At 40.9% G+C, this 18,232-nt stretch overlaps 1 protein-coding gene across 1 annotated transcript; it reads left to right on the top strand.

Annotated features, from left to right (window-relative positions):
* Positions 1–478: 478 nt before the first annotated feature.
* Positions 479–13,550, top strand: rragca (Ras-related GTP binding Ca). Its single transcript, XM_019255968.2, has 7 exons — positions 479–848; positions 3,975–4,178; positions 4,909–5,108; positions 9,218–9,332; positions 10,354–10,496; positions 10,853–11,001; positions 11,615–13,550. The coding sequence occupies exons 1-7, from the start codon at positions 666–668 to the stop codon at positions 11,767–11,769; spliced, it is 1,149 nt and encodes a 382-aa protein (XP_019111513.1). The 5' UTR covers positions 479–665; the 3' UTR covers positions 11,770–13,550.
* Positions 13,551–18,232: the final 4,682 nt, after the last annotated feature.

The raw sequence follows: 18,232 nt of genomic DNA, 5'->3' as shown, positions 1-18,232 counted from the left end.
CAACCCCCACCCCTATCCCTCCGGCACCCAGCCCCAACAGATAGACAAGTGTAATTAAAAATAAATTAAGGTCGGAAATTCCGACATTTTAGAAAGACCGCGAACGCCTCCTCCAGTGTAGTGGATTTGTGTCGCCACCTGCTGGTCACATCAGAGAACAGCAAATCTCCCCACTTTCTATATTATTCGTTTTTTTTTCAAATGTTTACTTTTATAAACGAAATATAAAAATAAAAATATATGTTACTGTTAAAAAAAAACTCCAATGAGTATAAACCGCTGCGTTAGACGTGTGTATTTGTCTCTTATTCGGGTGATAGGTCACAAAACAAGTCTGAGTACTAGTCAGGTGACAGCGACAAACCTCAGAGTGAGTGACAAGGCGGCTCGACCAATCAACGGACGGATATGACATCAGACAGCCAATCACAGCAAAGGGGTGGGATTAAAAGGGCGATTTTTTTTTTTTTTTTTTTTTTTCAAGAGAGAGGAAATCCTAAGGAAATGTGTGTGGGATCACACTCGGTGTTTCCAAGTAGCCTGGGCTTTAATAACTAACTATTTTCACCGTGTTAAGAAAGTCAGCTTTGCTCGTCTTGATACAAACAACAGGGGGGGACAAAGAAGGGGGGGACAACGGCCGCCGTTAGGTCAAAAAAAATAAAATGTCGATTCAGTACGACGTGGAGCAGCTGGCTGACAGCTACGGGGTGGCAGACTCGTTCCCCAAAGATTTCGACTATGGTGAGGAGGAGGCCGACATCGAGGACAGCCCGGCTCCGTCCGACAGCAAGCCGAGGATCCTGCTCATGGGTTTGAGGAGGAGCGGGAAGTCGTCGATACAGAAGGTAAAAGACAAACAGAGACAGAGAGATGTGGAAGTGTTAGCCAAGGTAGCTTAGCATGATGATGGCTATCAATCAGCTGATAACACGTCCAGCTACATTCAACAAACAAACAGCTGCTAATAGGTGGTTAACCTTCAGCTCACATCAGCTGGTCAATTATTAACCAGGTAGGAAGGACAGAGAGGAGCTCGGTGCATCGCTGTCCATAAAGCATGTGACTGTGTGTGTGTGTGTGTGTGTGTGTGTGTGTGTGTTTGTTTGGTTAACAACTTGTTCAACATACCCGATATATCTTTGTAGTCCACACCCAGCTGTGAGACAAGGCTGTGTGATGTGCAGCTCTCACATGACGGCGGAGACAACCACACCTTCCATTCTGCAGAGTCATAACACTGAAAACATCCAGAGACAGCAACCTGCTCTCCTAAACCCTAAACCCCTAACCCTAACTCTAACCCTAACCCCAACCCTAACTCTTACCCTAACCCTAACTCTAAACCCTAACCTTAACCTTAAACCCTAAACCCAAACCCTTAACTCTAAACCCAAACCCTTAACTCTAAACCCAAACCCTTAACTCTAAACCCTAACCCTTAAACTCTAAACCCAAACCCTTAACTCTAAACCCAAACCCTTAACTCTAAACCCAAACCCTTAACTCTAAACCCAAACCCCTAACTCTAACCTTAAACTCTAACTCGAACCCTAAACCCTAACTCCTACCGTAAAGAGGAATTTTGTTTTTATTATACTAACAAATACTAATCTTTTTTTGACTTATTTCTTATTTGCCATACTAATATGATTTTATTAAAGCACTTATTTTGTGTCAAACACTTTTTTTTATATAAAAGAAGTGCTTGATACATAAAACAAGTAAATAAAATATAAATAAATATTATATTTTTTGTGTGTCGTGACATTAGCACTTAATAATATGCGTATATTTTCCATATCTTGGTCTTATCATAGCACTTACAATATGATTCTCATACCAATAATATTAGTAGACGACAACAACAACAACAACAACAATATATAAAAATGAATAAACAAAACGCATATCTATAAGTTCAGGTTAACTATTCTGACTTATCCACCTCATACATTTTGTATACTTTTTTATATTTTGTCATTTTTTTAACCTATCAATTTCCTCTCAGGCGACAAGGAAGGGGTCAAGTGATTGTACTAACATAGAAGAAAATCCTGGAGGACAGAAGACAATTTTTTTTTTAATAAAATACCTGAATAGTGACCCTAGATTCTCTCTTTTATTACAACCCCACACATCTTTTACTTTGATTTGACTTATTCTGAAACTTTCATCCCTTTTTTTTATTGTTCTTTTTTATATTTTATTAACCTATTTTGCTTCTACTAAAGGACCCAAACATAAGATTTTATATCTATCCTTTCCCCTGTGCCCGTGTCCCCCGCAGTGCTCAACGTGAGCGCTGCGTTTTTGTCCAAACCTATCCCTTCCCGTTAAGTCCAGAGCAAGTCCTCCAAGTGTTTTCCCCCTAGAAATTCTTCATTAGTTAGTCGATGTGGTAAACCACACACACCCTGATGCAACTCACAGATCAAGGCCTGAAACAATAGCCACACTCATAACATTGCCGTGGGGGAATAACACCGTTGTTTCTTCCCCGTAGTTCCATGGTTTATTACTTTTAAAAGTGGCATTTTCCAGAATGTTTTCTCACTTTAACATTTCTTTATTGGCCGCAAAAGTATCCCTACTTACTGTACTTCAGCAGTGGAAATTACCTAACAAATACAGACCGATGTGCGATTAATCAGAGCCACTTAAAGTGTGATTTGAACGTCTTTACTTTTAGATGAATCGTCTCGATCATATTCTTCAAGTCTTCCACTTTCAGACTGGCACTGTGTTTTTAATAATAGATGAGATGCAGTCGTGCCTTCTGAGATATTTTATTATTCATGCTGAAGTTTCAACAGTAAAAGTAGAATCAGGCGGTATATATTTGCGTGACTGACCAGGAGCCTATGCCACAGATGCTGCCCCGAGGAAAACAAAAGTAAAGAGTTGGTTCTGTAAGTGTGATCGTACTGTTGCTCTATAATCCACACACAGCCCGAGTCTCAGATTAACGCTCTCCTGTAAAGCCTCCAGTCTGAGCAGAAAAACATGTGATTCGGCTTTTTACAGGTTCATTGGCCTGTGACCTCAGCGTCAGTGCCACAATCGCATACCACGCCACTTATTTTCTACCTGTTACTGTATCCAGCAGACCATGAGCCTGATCAACCTTTAACTACACGTCCCATGACAGCTGCAGTCCTACTGTCTGATGTTTGACAGCAGGCAGCTGAAAAATGCTGAATATTAGAGTGACGCCTGTTGCGTCACATTATGATTCTGCAATGATTTGCCCTTTCCCCTCTTGTCCTGCATATGTAAAAGTGATGTCTGTTTGTTTGAGTTGTGTCACGAGTCAAAATACAATACCGTCGGGACAATCTCTCCCATTAGAAACAAAAATACATAATGCATCACTGTCTATGTAACTAGTAAAGAAAAAAACCCCAAGCATCCCTTTTTAAAAGTTCCCGTCTGAAGAGTTTGTCATCATTTTTTCTGCAAATTAGATTAAAGAAACATTTAAGAAACATTGAAACGAAGTGTTGACGACACTGAAAGCGCTGCACAACGTCTGTTTGGGTCCGTCACTCGCTCAGAACAGACAAACATGATTGTGAGGAGTAATTCCAGTCTGTTACAAAAGTCTCTTGGCTGTGAGCAACCCGAGCATCAGAATGTTGTCTGACTGTAAGTAGATGCCAAATAAAACCTGAAATAAATCTATAAAAATAGCCGTAGTTGGTGGTATTTCCACGTTGTGTATTCCAGCTTCGTATCCTATCGATACCTCCTCTACCTTGTTATTTTCAAGCTTCACCTGGCCGCAGTGTCGTCGTATTTACGTCAGTAAAAAGCGGGTCAGCTGTTTACTCCTAACCTGCTCCTCCACTGTTTTGCATATTGACTTGCTTTGTCTGAGGAATTTTACAGGAACCTTGAGTTTGATACAACACCAGCTTTTTTTATTTTTTATCGGACTCTAATCATCTGCACTTATTCGACTCTGATTTCAGGTGGTGTTCCACAAAATGTCTCCCAATGAGACCTTGTTTCTGGAGAGCACCAACAAGATCTACAAGGACGACATCTCCAGTAGCTCCTTTGTCAACTTCCAGATTTGGGACTTCCCAGGTCAGGTTGACTTCTTTGACCCAACCTTCGACTACGAGATGATCTTCAGAGGAACCGGGGCATTGATATTTGTCATCGACGCTCAGGTGAAGAACTGGAAACACGTGGTTAATTTGACACAAAAGAAAGAAGAGAAAGCGAATGTGTTGTTTCACTGCAACACTTACATGTTGGGGAGAAAACAACTGCGTCATGTTTAAAATATGCTGACTTCTCTTCTGTGTACTGACTTGTTGTTGTGAGACACACCTGTGAGAATGAGCTCAGTGATGAACATCCCATACAGCCAGAATAAAAGACCAATTACATCCCGGGGCTTTTATGCCGGTGCTATCCACATGACCCGAAGTGCTTTCAAGAAGTAATCTCAGTTACAACGTTAGCCACAGCTGATCTGATTGCAGGGTTCATTTGCACTCGAGGAGGTGCATCAGATTCAATTTGTCTCAACAGTTGGTCACACAGCGATATCTGAGGAGACTTGTTTTTGTCTTGCTGTTTTTGGAAGACAGTGCAGCAGATTTCCATTCTATCTGATGTCCCGGTGTGTTGATATTCTTGTTTCCATTTTGCTGACAGGAATTAGCTGTAGCATAGTTATTGTAATTATCTTTTATGCACTAAAATATTCCCAAGCGGGCAATAGTCCCATGCAATTTTGAGATATCTAAATGTTTAATGAAGCTGAACCTGCTGACAGTATGGCAGAAATAAAGAGAGATTCATTGTATGGTGACTGTGCATGAATGCAGTCATAGAAGATAATTGTATCTAAAATTTAATTAATTAATTAATATATTCTTTTCTCTGTCTCAGGATGATTACGTGGAGGCTCTGGGCAGGCTTCACCTCACTGTGTCGCGAGCCTACCGGGTGAATCCAGAGATCAACTTTGAGGTGTTCATCCACAAAGTGGACGGCCTCTCGGACGATCACAAGATCGAGACACAGAGGGACATCCATCAGAGAGCCAACGATGACCTGGCGGACGCTAGCTTAGAAAAGCTGCATCTCAGGTACGTTTTGTCGTCTAACATCGTCTTATATGACTTCAACTTTCTTCTGTACGGGACTGAAGAAGAAATCATTTATTCCCTGCTATCAGTGCAACCATAGAGAATGTTGGTATCGAAAGACTCTTCAAGTTCATGTGTCTTATACACCTTTTAAATCTAAATTCCACGGCTCTGTTTTTGTCCGTTTTCCACGTGGTTTTATACGCCATAAAAGTAAAGTTTTAAGGTGACATGACAATCTCTGGTTGGGGAGAATCTGAACATGGGAGGAAGAAAATACCATAATTTAGGGGACAGAAGTCAGATGACCTTAGTTCTCTTACAGCATGGTCTGGGGACAGTTTTGTGATGTAAGACCGTTTAACCCTTTTGTTTTGACCTTGTTAAAACTTTTAGAGACAGGACTCCTGATCCCAAAATATAACGAGTAGCGATTATCTAGGCAGGAGGATATGAAGGCATGGATGACTTTGTGCAGGTCAGAAGTACAGCAAATTGATCTGTTCGATGCAGAGCTGCATCATTTTACCTGGCTGTAGATGAGCAACAGTGAAATCATTTGTTAGCTGCAAGCGGAAGCCTATGGGGGTAGATAATTTACACCTAATATTAACATGTCTGATCAGATCACAAGTGGAAAGCTGTGATCAGACCACTCAAACCACCATCGCTGGTTGTCTCACCACATATCTTCTGTAGTGTAAACACTGGGGCCCCTTTTTTTTTAAAAGGCTGCTTACTCAACTGACATCCTGTAAGTACACACACACAACTTTTTGTTCGTGTTTTTACTTCTCTCTCACCCACCGAGATAAGCAGAAGATGTTGGTGAACATGTAATTACTGCAACATCCCCCACACTTCCTTGTGTAAAAATTGCACCGAGTTGTTTGTTGCGTGAAGACAAACATAATTTTTGCCTTCTTGTAAATTAAAAACTTTATTTTCTCATCAAAAACATTTTTTTTTGCGACATCGCTACGGCAACTTTATCTGAAGCTCATCTTATCAGCAACATTTAGCAGCTATGTGAAGGACGACCGTGTTTTGTTGATGGGTTTTTAAAAAAGAAAAAGAGAGCAAGGAGATGAGATCTGATCACAAGCTGTTACTCGAGACGGCTGTGTTGACGTATTCTAATTCCACGTCGTAAACTGACTTATTTAGAGCCTGGTGACGATCACACAAGACGCACGCTAATACGAGGTGTCAGCAAGCTCACAGAGGGAGAAGACAAACGGACCGAGTATGGTACCTTGGGGGACACCGCAGGAGATGGGAGCTGGGGAAGAAGATGAATCGCTAATAGAGACACTGGAAGATCTGTTTAAAGTAGGGCTGTCGAGCAATTAAAAAAAAAATATATATATTAATTATAGGCTCTGTGATTAATTAATCTAATTTAATCGCACTTTTTTTTTTCTGGAAAGCATCCAAACATGTTTCAAACCCAAATGAATTTAGTAGCTAAATAAATCAATGAAAAATATACTTTTTTTTTTTAAACAAGAAAGTTCAAAATGTTTATATGAAAAACAAAAAAAACTGTTCAGCACTGACAGCACAGGCTCTTTGACATCAGGCCAACATCTTATGTCCCAAAATAAACTTAAGTTAGACATCTGTAAAACAGCTCGATAAATCTGCAGGGTTTTTTTTATCGCATTATTTTTTCTATAACTAATTAATCGAAATTAACGCGTTCATTTGACAGCCCTAGTTTAAAGGTTTAAGGCAAATCAGAGACTCAATCCAAGTGGTTTAATCTGTGAATGAGAACACAGTGATCCATAATAACTGCAGCTTAGAAATGAGCTGTAACCGGTTGGTACAGCAACTAACCAGAAACCTCGTTTAAGCTTCCTTTTAAAAAAAAAAACAACAAAACATTTCCAGACTGAATCTGTTCACTGAGCTTGTTTGAGTAATGCTACTATACTCGAATGTTACTGAACTCCAGAGTAAGTTCCTCAGACATAATGACGTTTCACTATTACAAGGCATTTCTTTCACTTTTACTTCCTTTTAACACGTGAGCAACACGTTGGCAGTTGCTTCCCTATCAGCCTGTAATTTGAATAATGCGGGCCTGAACTTAACAGTGGTGATGTCCAAACACCGGAAGGCAAACGCACAGACACATCACTAAGAGACTTTAGAGCTCTCAGGCCATTATCCCCCACCGTGTTTTCTGTCAGTAACATCACAGAAGTCTGGCAAAATGTGAGAACACCAGGAGCTGTATATGTGAAAATGATTATTACACTCACAGGGATTGTTTTGTTAAAGCAGTTTGTGTGCCTACAACTGTTTTCTTTACAGTCTTTATAATTAGTCTGTCTCATGATACAGATGTTATAAAGGTTTGTGTTGCCTTTTTCAATTTGCTTCCCAGTGAAGTTGTTACATACACGCAAGGAAGTAGTTTGTAACTGCAGTTGCTAAATTAAACACATTAATTCAGCGTCTTTCTCGGCAGTTCTCTCTGCCGAAACAGTTTTTTGTGCAACCACATCACATGCAGGTGTTAACATGTCAGCACAGCGTCCAGCCAGTCATGTGTCCCGCTGCATCGGATGAAGTGTTAAGTTTTTTGAAAGTGAAAATGAGGCTGCGTTCACAAACGGTTTTAAGGTGTCCCACTTTTTGTTTTTACCCGAGTCTGCACATTTATTCCAACATCATCATTACGTGTGAAACTTTAGCGAGCCGGCTTGCTCCAACTGTCAAAAACTCAGGAGCACGCGCTGTTTGCGACGCAGTTGTTTAACCTGATTGTTTGTGATTTCAGCGGCGTTGATGTACAGCGGGCCCGTGTCCTGCGTACTCTCAGCGTTACTGTGAGATTCCTCTTTGACCTCCTAATGAAGAAACAATGATCCATGCGTCAGAGCTGTTATGATTCAAGCTCCACAAGAAGGCTAAAAAAGTATACATGTATCATTTGGTTTCTCCCAACTATCACAGCTGTAGGAGATTGATCGGTTTGTTGCTTTCTCTGGGAAGATATCGGCAATTTTGCAGCATCATGTAACCCGAGGAAATAGTCCTGAGCAGAGCTGAAATGAATGCATGATCAATGGCTTCGTCGATAGACAGAAAGTTAAACATTAAACATACCGTTGGCATATTTCTGACTGATCGTCAAATAAGAAGACATATGTTTTGGCTCAGGAAACGTCTCATGGCCATTTATCACATCGTCAATAAATAAATCCATAATAGAGTCAACGGAATAACCGATCAGTTGATGCAAAAGAAAACTGGTTCACGATCATTTGGATAATTCACAGAAAAGTGAGAATTTTAGTATTTTTAATCATTGGTTAGACAAACCAACAATCACTTATGACCTTTGGTTTCTTCTACTTCAATCATAATCAATTAGTAACTGAGAGAATTTATAGATTTGTTGCAGCACTGATCCAAAAAGAAAAAATCCCCATTAATTGCAGATTTTGCCCCGACACACTGCAGAAACTCTAAATGTGTTGTGTACGACATTAAACAAGCTGTCGTGGCTGATCCCAGTCAGCTCTGCAGCAGCTTTACTGTTGATGTTTGGGCTCTGTTGGCACACCCTGCGCTGTGTTTTATGTGGGGTGAGATTGTTGTTTATTCCGGTTAGACAGCCAGAGCAGGCCTGGATATACGGCAGCGCTGAGAAGGCTGTTTTTTTTTTTTTTCTCCCCTGCTATGCCTTGTGGCTCTCTTCACTGCTGCTCTCTTCACTGTAATGCATTGTAGAGTTGAGCTCCTGCCAAGTGTATGCAGACAGCTCCATTTGGCTCAAGCCACCGGCTTCCTCATGGTCTGACCTTTTTATTTATTTATATATATCTCAGCAACCGATGTCCACAAGTCATATGTGTCCGGTTTTGTCATAGTCACGTTAATTATTTGTGTTTTTCTGTGTTTTTAAATGCTTCAATTAACACTTCTTTTCTCCCATTCAGTGTCTGTTTGTCATGCGATCTCGTGACCATCTGTATTTTTACCTGCTTTCATGTTTTTTTTGAGGAAGTGAGAAGTGTTGGCTACTAGTAACTGCTGTACTGCGTATTCACTTCCCTTTTCTTTTCTTTTTTTTTTTTTTTTATCTCATTCAGCTTTTACTTGACGAGCATTTACGACCACTCCATCTTTGAGGCCTTCAGCAAAGTGGTGCAGAAGCTCATCCCTCAGCTTCCCACACTGGAGAACCTTCTAAACATCTTCATTTCCGTAAGTAAAGAACAACGCTTTATGAATTATTTTTTTTAAGTCTGTCATTGGTCAGCGTGACTTGACAGCGTCATGATGTGTCACTGCCGGCCCCTGATGTCACCGTACGGTTCGCAGTTCCTCCACTCGCCTTCAATCCTTGACTGCAATGCTGCTCTCACACACATTCTCAGTGATATGTTAGGAAATTACAGAGCTATGGATAACACCCAAAGAATGATATGCTGGTCAACATTTTCTTAAATTTCTAGCAAGATGGTATGATATATCTTTACATGACTAGATGATTAAAGTCAAACGCTGTAATTTGATACGGGTGAACCAAAGTGACCTCTAGTTCCTAATATTTGGTACCTATATTTATCTGTGGCTGTCTTATAGCGGTGAGCAACACGGATGAAATCCTCGGTATCGTTGTGTTTGTTTGTCAGTAGACATGGTGACAGAAGCTGTGTGAGCGTTTCTATGAAGTCCTGCAACCATCAGCGATATGTAAAAATGTGATTTAACATTACAGCTGGCCTCTAATGAATAGACAGGCGGGGATGTCTGCTTTTGTCTAATCGAGCAAATTAAATACCTGGTAAAAATCATATAAAAATCCATCCTACGGTGCCATTAAGCAGTCATCCTCATTGGTTTTGCTCCTAATGGCTTAAATACCCAACCAAAGAGATATTAAAGAAATAACTACCACAGTACAAACAACATCAGACATGCAGGGCCGAAACAATTAGTCGATTAGGCGTTCGTCAGATGATTCGGCAACAATTCTCATAATTGATTTACGCTTTAAGTTAAAACACTGAAAATTCACCAGGTCGATTTATGTCATCTTTGTTTTCATGTTGTCTAGCGTTCATATAGACCAGATCTATTAATCAAGAATATTATTGTCAGATCAGTAGACAATCATGTCATGCCACTAACTTAATATCATCAGATAACAGCACCCTGTTTCTTTACTGTATGATCATCTCCTAACATTCACTTCTTTCCTTCGTCTCTTCCCCTCCGACAGAATTCAGGGATCGAGAAAGCCTTTCTGTTTGACGTGGTCAGTAAGATCTACATCGCCACAGACAGCTCTCCTGTAGACATGCAGTCGTACGAACTGTGCTGCGACATGATCGACGTGGTCATCGACGTCTCCTGTATCTACGGGTCAGTGTGCTTTTTTTTTTTACATTTGTAACTGATGTCAGAGTTTTGTTCAGCTCTTCCTGTCATTCAGATGCAGTTTTCATTTTTTTTTGGGCATCCATAGAGTAGATTCAGAATTATCTTTTTGTATAAATTTACATATTTAAATACAGAAAAACACTTGAGTCTTCTGTGATTTCTTAATGATTTAAGATAGAGTTTGCCCATGTGTTGTTGCTGAGGATGCTTTCATCAAAGCACAACTTAATTATGCATTTATTTGCTTAATTAATCCACATCCACATGCTGCAATTTCAATTTCACCCTCCCTTTCCCCCACCTTTTGAACATTATGGTGTTGTGTTGTGCCACAACAGTCTGAGGGAGGACGGCAGCGGCAGCGCCTACGACAAGGAGTCCATGGCCATCATCAAGCTCAACAACACCACTGTGCTGTACCTGAAAGAGGTCACCAAGTTCCTGGCCCTTGTCTGCATCCTGCGAGAAGAAAGCTTTGAGCGCAAAGGTAAACTGTCAGGGAGGCCTGCGATCCACCAAAGCTCATTTAGTTTTAATTTGGCTAATGGCGATGCGAGTCGTTTTTTCTTCCATGAGTGCATGAAGTCAAAACAAGGACACCTGTGCACCTTGGCCTTCTCAGGTTTAGAGTTTGGTGTGGTTGTTTCTGATTTACATTATTACATATATACAAGTATAGGATGTTCTGGTTATAATGCAAATCAATACGAGACCACAAACTGGAGCTCAACGTCTCACAAGTGACTACAGAGTTAAATCAACACCTGTCGGTGTCCACAGGGAGTAAACATCATGCGCTTTTTGTGCAGCTAAATATTACTCGTAGTAATGAGGACATAATTACACCTATGATGCTTTGTTCCATATGGCTATAAAACTTTATTTCTTCTGCAAAGGTTCTCATTCGTCCAGGTCATCTTTCTTTAAAAAGACTTAAATCTAGGCAAATGGACTGTGGTTGTAGACATGTGAAGACATTTCATCACTCATCCACGAGGCTCCTTTTATTCCCACAACACCAGAGGACTTGACTGACTGACTTTGTGTACATATTGTTACAAGTCTAATCGTCTGTTTTGTCTTTCTCCCCTCTGTCTCAGGGTTGATAGACTACAACTTCCACTGTTTCCGGAAGGCCATCCATGAAGTATTCGAGGTGGGAGTTTCCACCCAGCGTCCAGCGGGCTCCCAGGCGGTGGGCTCGCCCTGCACCAAGGTCGTCGCACTGAATGGCACGCCGCGCAACACTGTCTAGACTCATATGCAAAATTAAAAAAAAAATAAAAAGACGCAAAAAGAGGGTAAGAGGAAAGGAAAGGTGGAGAACAGCCAGCCAAGGGAGCCTGTAGAGGAAAGACTACTAAACTGGGGCTCACCAGCGCGCCAAATCACAATCCCTTGCTCCTGGGAGAGGGCTTGAGCCAAGAGTGTGTGTGAGACAGCACTGGAGCACAGCGGGGTCAGGCTTCTCAAGCTGAGATGGAAGGGGAAATTCAAGCATTCGTTGGAGGCGAATGCGAGGCACCGTGTTGGCTGTGAAGGAAGTCAAGAGAGTAAAACTGCACCTGGACAGGAAGAGGTTCAGGATCTTTCTTTGGATTTCCTTAAAGCGGTCAGAGGCTGTGATAATTAGCTGCTGGTCCCTCTAAATGAACAATGTGAGGAGGAAAAAACACAAACCATTGTTGTAACCTCTTGCTATGGACAAACTGTGATGTCAGTTTTCAGGAATCTGTCTAGTGATGAACCCAACCCGACCACTTCTGTGCTGATCTAAAGAAAAAATACTAAAAAAAAATAAATAAATAAAAAGCTGGTGGATGTGAACTGCTAGTCCTAACCCCACACACACACTCACACACACACGTTCAGAGATGGCCTTATGTAGATAAAGCTTGTCTGTAAGTGCAAGCTTTCTCTCACCACCACCACCACTCACCTCACCCTACCTGAATGCTGCCCAAAACTCGCTTTTTGGTTTCACTTGTGAAGGGAAAACATGGTTTTGTTAGCAGACTGAAAAAGGGATTGTGCTGTCCATCCAACTTGGTCTTGTGTGTGTGTATGCAGGTATATATGTACGAGCGAGTGTGAGTGTGAGAGCTTAACTCTTTTCAATCGGTGAAATTAACTTTTCTGTGTGCGCTCCACTGAAAATCCAACTTTGATTGACTTCATGAACGTTTGTAAAACACGAGTTTGGCTGGGGGGATTTACAAAAGCACTGCCAAAATGATTGAATAAGTCCGAAACGATGGAAATATGTCGTCATTAAAACCTCATTTGTTGCCATCGAAGACAGAAATGGATGGACTGACGAAGGGGGTTCACACTCCACGTTGGTTGTCTGAGACAATTTCGGATGATGATGATGTGAACTGTTGGAAATTTGCATGTTTTTCCCACCTCCAGCCCAAAATGATTAACCCATGTTTTGTGTTTAAGTTTGGCTCTGTTCAGCAGGATTCACAAGTACAAAATGGACCCATTCCATGCATGCGTACGTCAGCGTGTTGTCAACTTGTATTGTTCTCAACTATAACACTGCTCCTTGTGTTCAAAAGCGAGAAAGTAAAGGATGAAACTAACCGAGAAAATTAAACAGATAAAGAAAGGGAAAAAGACCAAAATTTTGTTACTTTTGCCGTTACGACGACGCATAAGGTATCGGCGCCTTCGTTTTCTGTTTTGTTTATGAGATGGAAGAACTCTGGTTGCATCTTAAGACCAGAAACCGGACTGCCAAAGCAGGATTCACATCTTTTCTTGATAACTTTGCTGAGTTAAAACGTTGGTGTTCCAGAGTTAAAGGTGTTTTTTATTTTTTTATTTTATTTTTAAGTTTTACTCAGCAAAGTTGCTCAAGTAACTCCGTGAACTTGCTTCTTGAAACGGGCCCAAGATCTTCTCAACCCTGGTCATTGATCACCTGAACATAAAACACTTGCACATCAGAACTGTGATGGATGATTGATTTGGTGTATTGTGACGCTATACTATGTGAAATAAATAAAAATTTACATTTTGTTTTTGTCATTGCGTTTCCCAAAAAAAGCTATTTTAGAAACCCACATATATTTTTTTTAAAAGTATCTTTGAATGATGAATCTCGACCGCAAACCTACAAGCAAACACAAGATGGCGCTGTAGGATTACTCCAGTGCCCCCCCACAATGTACTTATTATATTTATGCACCCTCTCCAAACCCAGTAACTATTTCTATACTTACATTAACAGTGAGCGTGAATTGTTTTCTGTGTAAGTACCATAAATATCAGCGGCTTCTATAACCACAGTGAGCAGCAGAGAGAACCCCTTTCTTTTATCAGGCCTCCAGTATGATCATAATTATACAGTAAATTGGATTATTTAAGATTTAATAGCACATGTCTAATTTTTAAACAAGTTCACGTTGCCTGGAAGATTTCTGTCAACGCTCTAAATTACCTTTTTAACCTTGCTCAAAATAGTATTTCTTGCGTATTCTCTAATATTAAACACTGTTAATCATCAGTTTTCTTGAGTTGGCTGTTGTTCATGTGGCATTATAATGAGTGAGAAGGTGGAGAGAGAGAGAGAAAAATAAAAAAAATCCCCTCACTGGTTTAGTGCATACAAAAACAACTCACTGAATAGCTTCGCCATGCAAGTTATTCACCAGTTAAGTTAAATAAGCCTCACAGCTACTGTCACGACCCATTATGTGGGGAGTAGGCGAGACAGCTAAACACCACTTCCACACAATTTAGATGCAATAAAACACTGACAGCTTTTTTATCCACTTCATTAAGCCAGTAATTTCTTATAAAAATCTCCCGCATTAATCCTGGCCATGGTTTCCCTGCGGTTCCTTAAGCTCTCCTCCAACCTTAGCCGCCTTGCTTTGATGCTTACTCAAATAGGCGCTAATTTGAGATAAATTATGCATCCGCATGTAGCCTACCCATGCCAAGGAATATAAAGTGTGACACTCTGAAAGATGGTGAATTAAAGCAAAGTGTGATATCTCCACGGCCCTAATGGCAGATAGGTTAGGCCTGTCAGCCTGATGGTTTGTTGATCTGTGAGTCACTTCGGATTCAGATATGGGGAGAGGTCATGTTTATGATGTTTTGAAGGTCATTGGCAGTGCAGAGCTCACAGCGGCGATGGAGCGCATGATGCAGTGAGACTTTAATAAAGTCCCTCCAAAAAAGTATTCTACCGTAACCTTTAAATTTTGATAAATCGAGATAAACGAGACAAATTTTATTGATCTCACGCAAAAAGGAACACCGAGTGTCAGAGCAGCAGAAGTACAAGACAGATGCATACATAAACAAGTTTTTTTAAATGAATGCATAAAAGTAAAGCTTGAAACAACTCAAATAAACTGTTCCAACTATATACGCCAACATAAATTGTAGCTATTGTCTCAAAGTGAGGAGCCGATGAAGTTGCGATTGCATGGAGAAACACAAAAATGACACTTGAAGGAATGAAATTGGTTAAATTTCGTGTGTGTGCAGGTGTCAGCTTAAAAAGCAGTTATTGCACTTGTAGCGGCACAAAAAAAAAAAACTCTTTCCTTGGATGTGTGTGTCCTATGATACAACATGGTAATTTAAAAGATTACAGGTGGCAGTCTCTATATAATCTAGACTAACTGATGCTGGATTAAATACACCATTTGGTGGACTCCTTTATCTCAAGCTCTCTCTCTCTCTCTTAATGAAAGCATTTACTTCACGTGTCATATTTTGGACGGGTCAGTTTAGATATATTGAATTCACATCAACAACCTTTGCTGAATTTAAAATGACTGAAATAACAATAGCTCATTAAACGAGACAAAACGTCCAATATGAGTTGACATATTGGTAAAACCATAACTCAGTATGTACCATATAGATTTCTAGTGCACCTGGATCATCTTAACATCCAACTCAATAACACAGTGACCTAATACAATCTCTAGATGGGGCTGTTGTCTGCTGTTTCAGCTGTCACTCCTTCACTCTTCCTCCTCTCGCCCATCTTTCTGCTTCACAGTGCAGGCAACATGGAGATCAACATCACATATAGAGTCCTTCCAGATAGAGAGAGCTAGAATGAAGAGAAGTTGAAGAAGCAGTAAAGAGAGAGAGGGAGAGAAAGAGAGAGCTGCATGATGTACAAGTGTAATTTGCCACCATAGCAGCTGCTGAAATTGCCTTGCTTTATCAAAGGCAACACTGCTTCGCCCCCTGTCCCTAATAAGGAAGCTTAACCAATAATGAAATAAAGCCAGCAGAACATACTTTTGCCTGTGATGTCACGCTCACTTCCGCACGCCGGTCCGCCCCTTCATCCTGGATGTCTTAGTATCATTACAACAATGATATTGCCATTAGACTCTTAATAAAACTCAGTCAGTGGCGTGTTATCTCCCATCTTTACGTTTTATTAGCCATGCTTATGAGGAATGAGGGAAAAATGATGTGACTAAGTGAGACGTCTCAGATAGGTGACAGATATAATACAGACTTCACTGGTTAAATTGCAAGGTAGTGCAGCTCCAGTGAGTGTAATTATGCAGCACAGGACTAGAGGAAAAATGGTGCTGAGATGGACAGTTTAGAGATTGTCTGATGATGAAGTTTCCGGTTATTCATGAAGGGATGTAATGCAATGATAACATACTTTGAGTTCACATTACAAGCTTGGTGCTATGATATTTACACATTAACTTTTAAAAATACCCAGTGCAGGTAATGTGCCCAAAGATAAAGATATGGGTTGTAAAACTTAGAACATACTAGTACAACCTCAAAAGTAGAAATATAAATTATATGTGCCAAACATTCTTATGTGTTTCTGTTTCCATGACCAATAAGGGAAGTATTAGTTTATTTAAACATAAATGCAATAATTTCTACTTATGGAATAATAAACTGGATAACTTTGAAGTTCTGTCTGTTGTGGCATGAAAAACAAGTATTTTTCTTGGGCTGTGGAAAATAAAATTGGTCACTATTTTCTAATATTCAAAGGTCAAATGATCATTGGATTAATTAAAAAATAATGAAAATAACCATTAGTTAGCAACTCTAAAGTCGATATGGTTGATTCCGCCCAGAAAATTACACTTTTCAAAGAATCTTCATTTTCTGATAAAGCTGATACACTAGACTGAAAGTCTAGTCCCTAGCTCAGGTTTGGGGTTTCTGTTGGGTGTGTGAGTCTAATCTATTACGAAACCAAAACACACCTGCCGTTACATGTTCTCCATTTCAAACTCACACCTTTCTCGAGTTTACAAAACTGCACGGCTACCCCTTAATCTGCAGCAGTGGGAGGAGCCGGAGAAGGACAGGAGAGGGAAGGATAACGAAAGTAGGAGTTAGAGGAAGGGACATGCGTCTCCTGTATTTTCTCAGTCAGGCAGCAGAGCGTGGAGCAGAGGGGCCAGCGGGCCAGCAGCCAGCTAATGGGGACCAGCAGTGAGCAAGGGGCCGGGGACAGTGCTGACAAAAGGAGTAGCGACAGATGCCATTATCTCAGCCTCATGCAGATAAAATGGAGCTGGACAACACAGGCCCTGACACTAACAGACGTGTATGACTGTGTGTGTGGAGGCCCTGTGTGGGCACAGAGAAGGAGCATATGTGTGTACACTGTGAGGTTAATAGAACACGATAGAGGAGAAGTGGATTATCGTGGAGACTACAATTTCTTGGTAACACTTGTCTGAGCTCCTCTGCACCCGGTGCATGCATGCGTGCATATGTGCGTATGCAATTCGAGTGTGTATTTGGGTATAGCCTACATGACCCTGTCTCGTTACTGTAAGACAGCTAGATCAGTCACCCATCACTTGCTTAGAATTCAGGGGGCATCGTGAAAAGCGCATCGCATTTGGTCCCAAATTTCAGTGGGGGGTTGCTACTCTTGACCTTAAAATATGCAGCATTCACTTCACCCAAGGATGTTCTGGTCATTTGAAGAACCAAAAACGTGTCAGGGTGGGGTTTTTTGAAGGGTTGGGGGGGTTACGAGGGGGATATGGCGATGTGTTTAGCAGGATTGGCAAAGGCAGGGAAGGGCTGTTAAGCAGCAGTTTTTTTTTTTTTGGGAGGGATAAGAAATGTGAGCTTTAGCCAGTGTAGTGCGGTGACATGGGACAGCGTTATTGACTGTGGCGGCGCATGCTGACAGTGGATTGTCAGCCCCTGCAGTCATTTGCCAGACTGAACGAATGCGGGGATCAGAGTTTTTGGAGCTTAGAGAACGAGAGAGAGAGAGAGAGAGAAAAGATGAAGAAAGTGAGAAAGAGAGGAATGGCAAGAAAGAAAGAAAAAAAAAGGAAGAGAGCAAAAAAAAAACTGGCAGCCATACAAATGCTTGAATATACACATAACACACACACACACGCAGACACACACCGAGCTGAGGACGCCCCACTGAGTGTCTGACACTGATGCTGCCAGACTAATCAGGGTACTTTCTCTCTCTCTCTCTCTCACTTGCTCATTAGTGTTAGAGAAGAAACCAGACACTTGTGACGTTGTAATGACGTCGTGTCTTGCCGTTGTACCCATGTTCGATGTGAGAGGCTCGAGTTTTTCGAGTTTACTCTTAAGTCCCAGTTTTTATGGTGCTCAAAACAGGTCAATGTCCTACTTCGAATGTTTCCCCACATGACACGAGTATTATCCTTTTCTAAGTTGTGGTATGAATTCTGCTTGCTTTATTAGAT

The sequence above is a fragment of the Larimichthys crocea genome, chromosome XIII (assembly GCF_000972845.2).
Source record: "Larimichthys crocea isolate SSNF chromosome XIII, L_crocea_2.0, whole genome shotgun sequence".
NCBI lineage: Eukaryota > Metazoa > Chordata > Actinopteri > Sciaenidae > Larimichthys > Larimichthys crocea.
The sequence above is the reverse complement of the archived record's forward strand: the minus strand, read 5'-3'. Positions and strand labels throughout refer to the sequence as shown.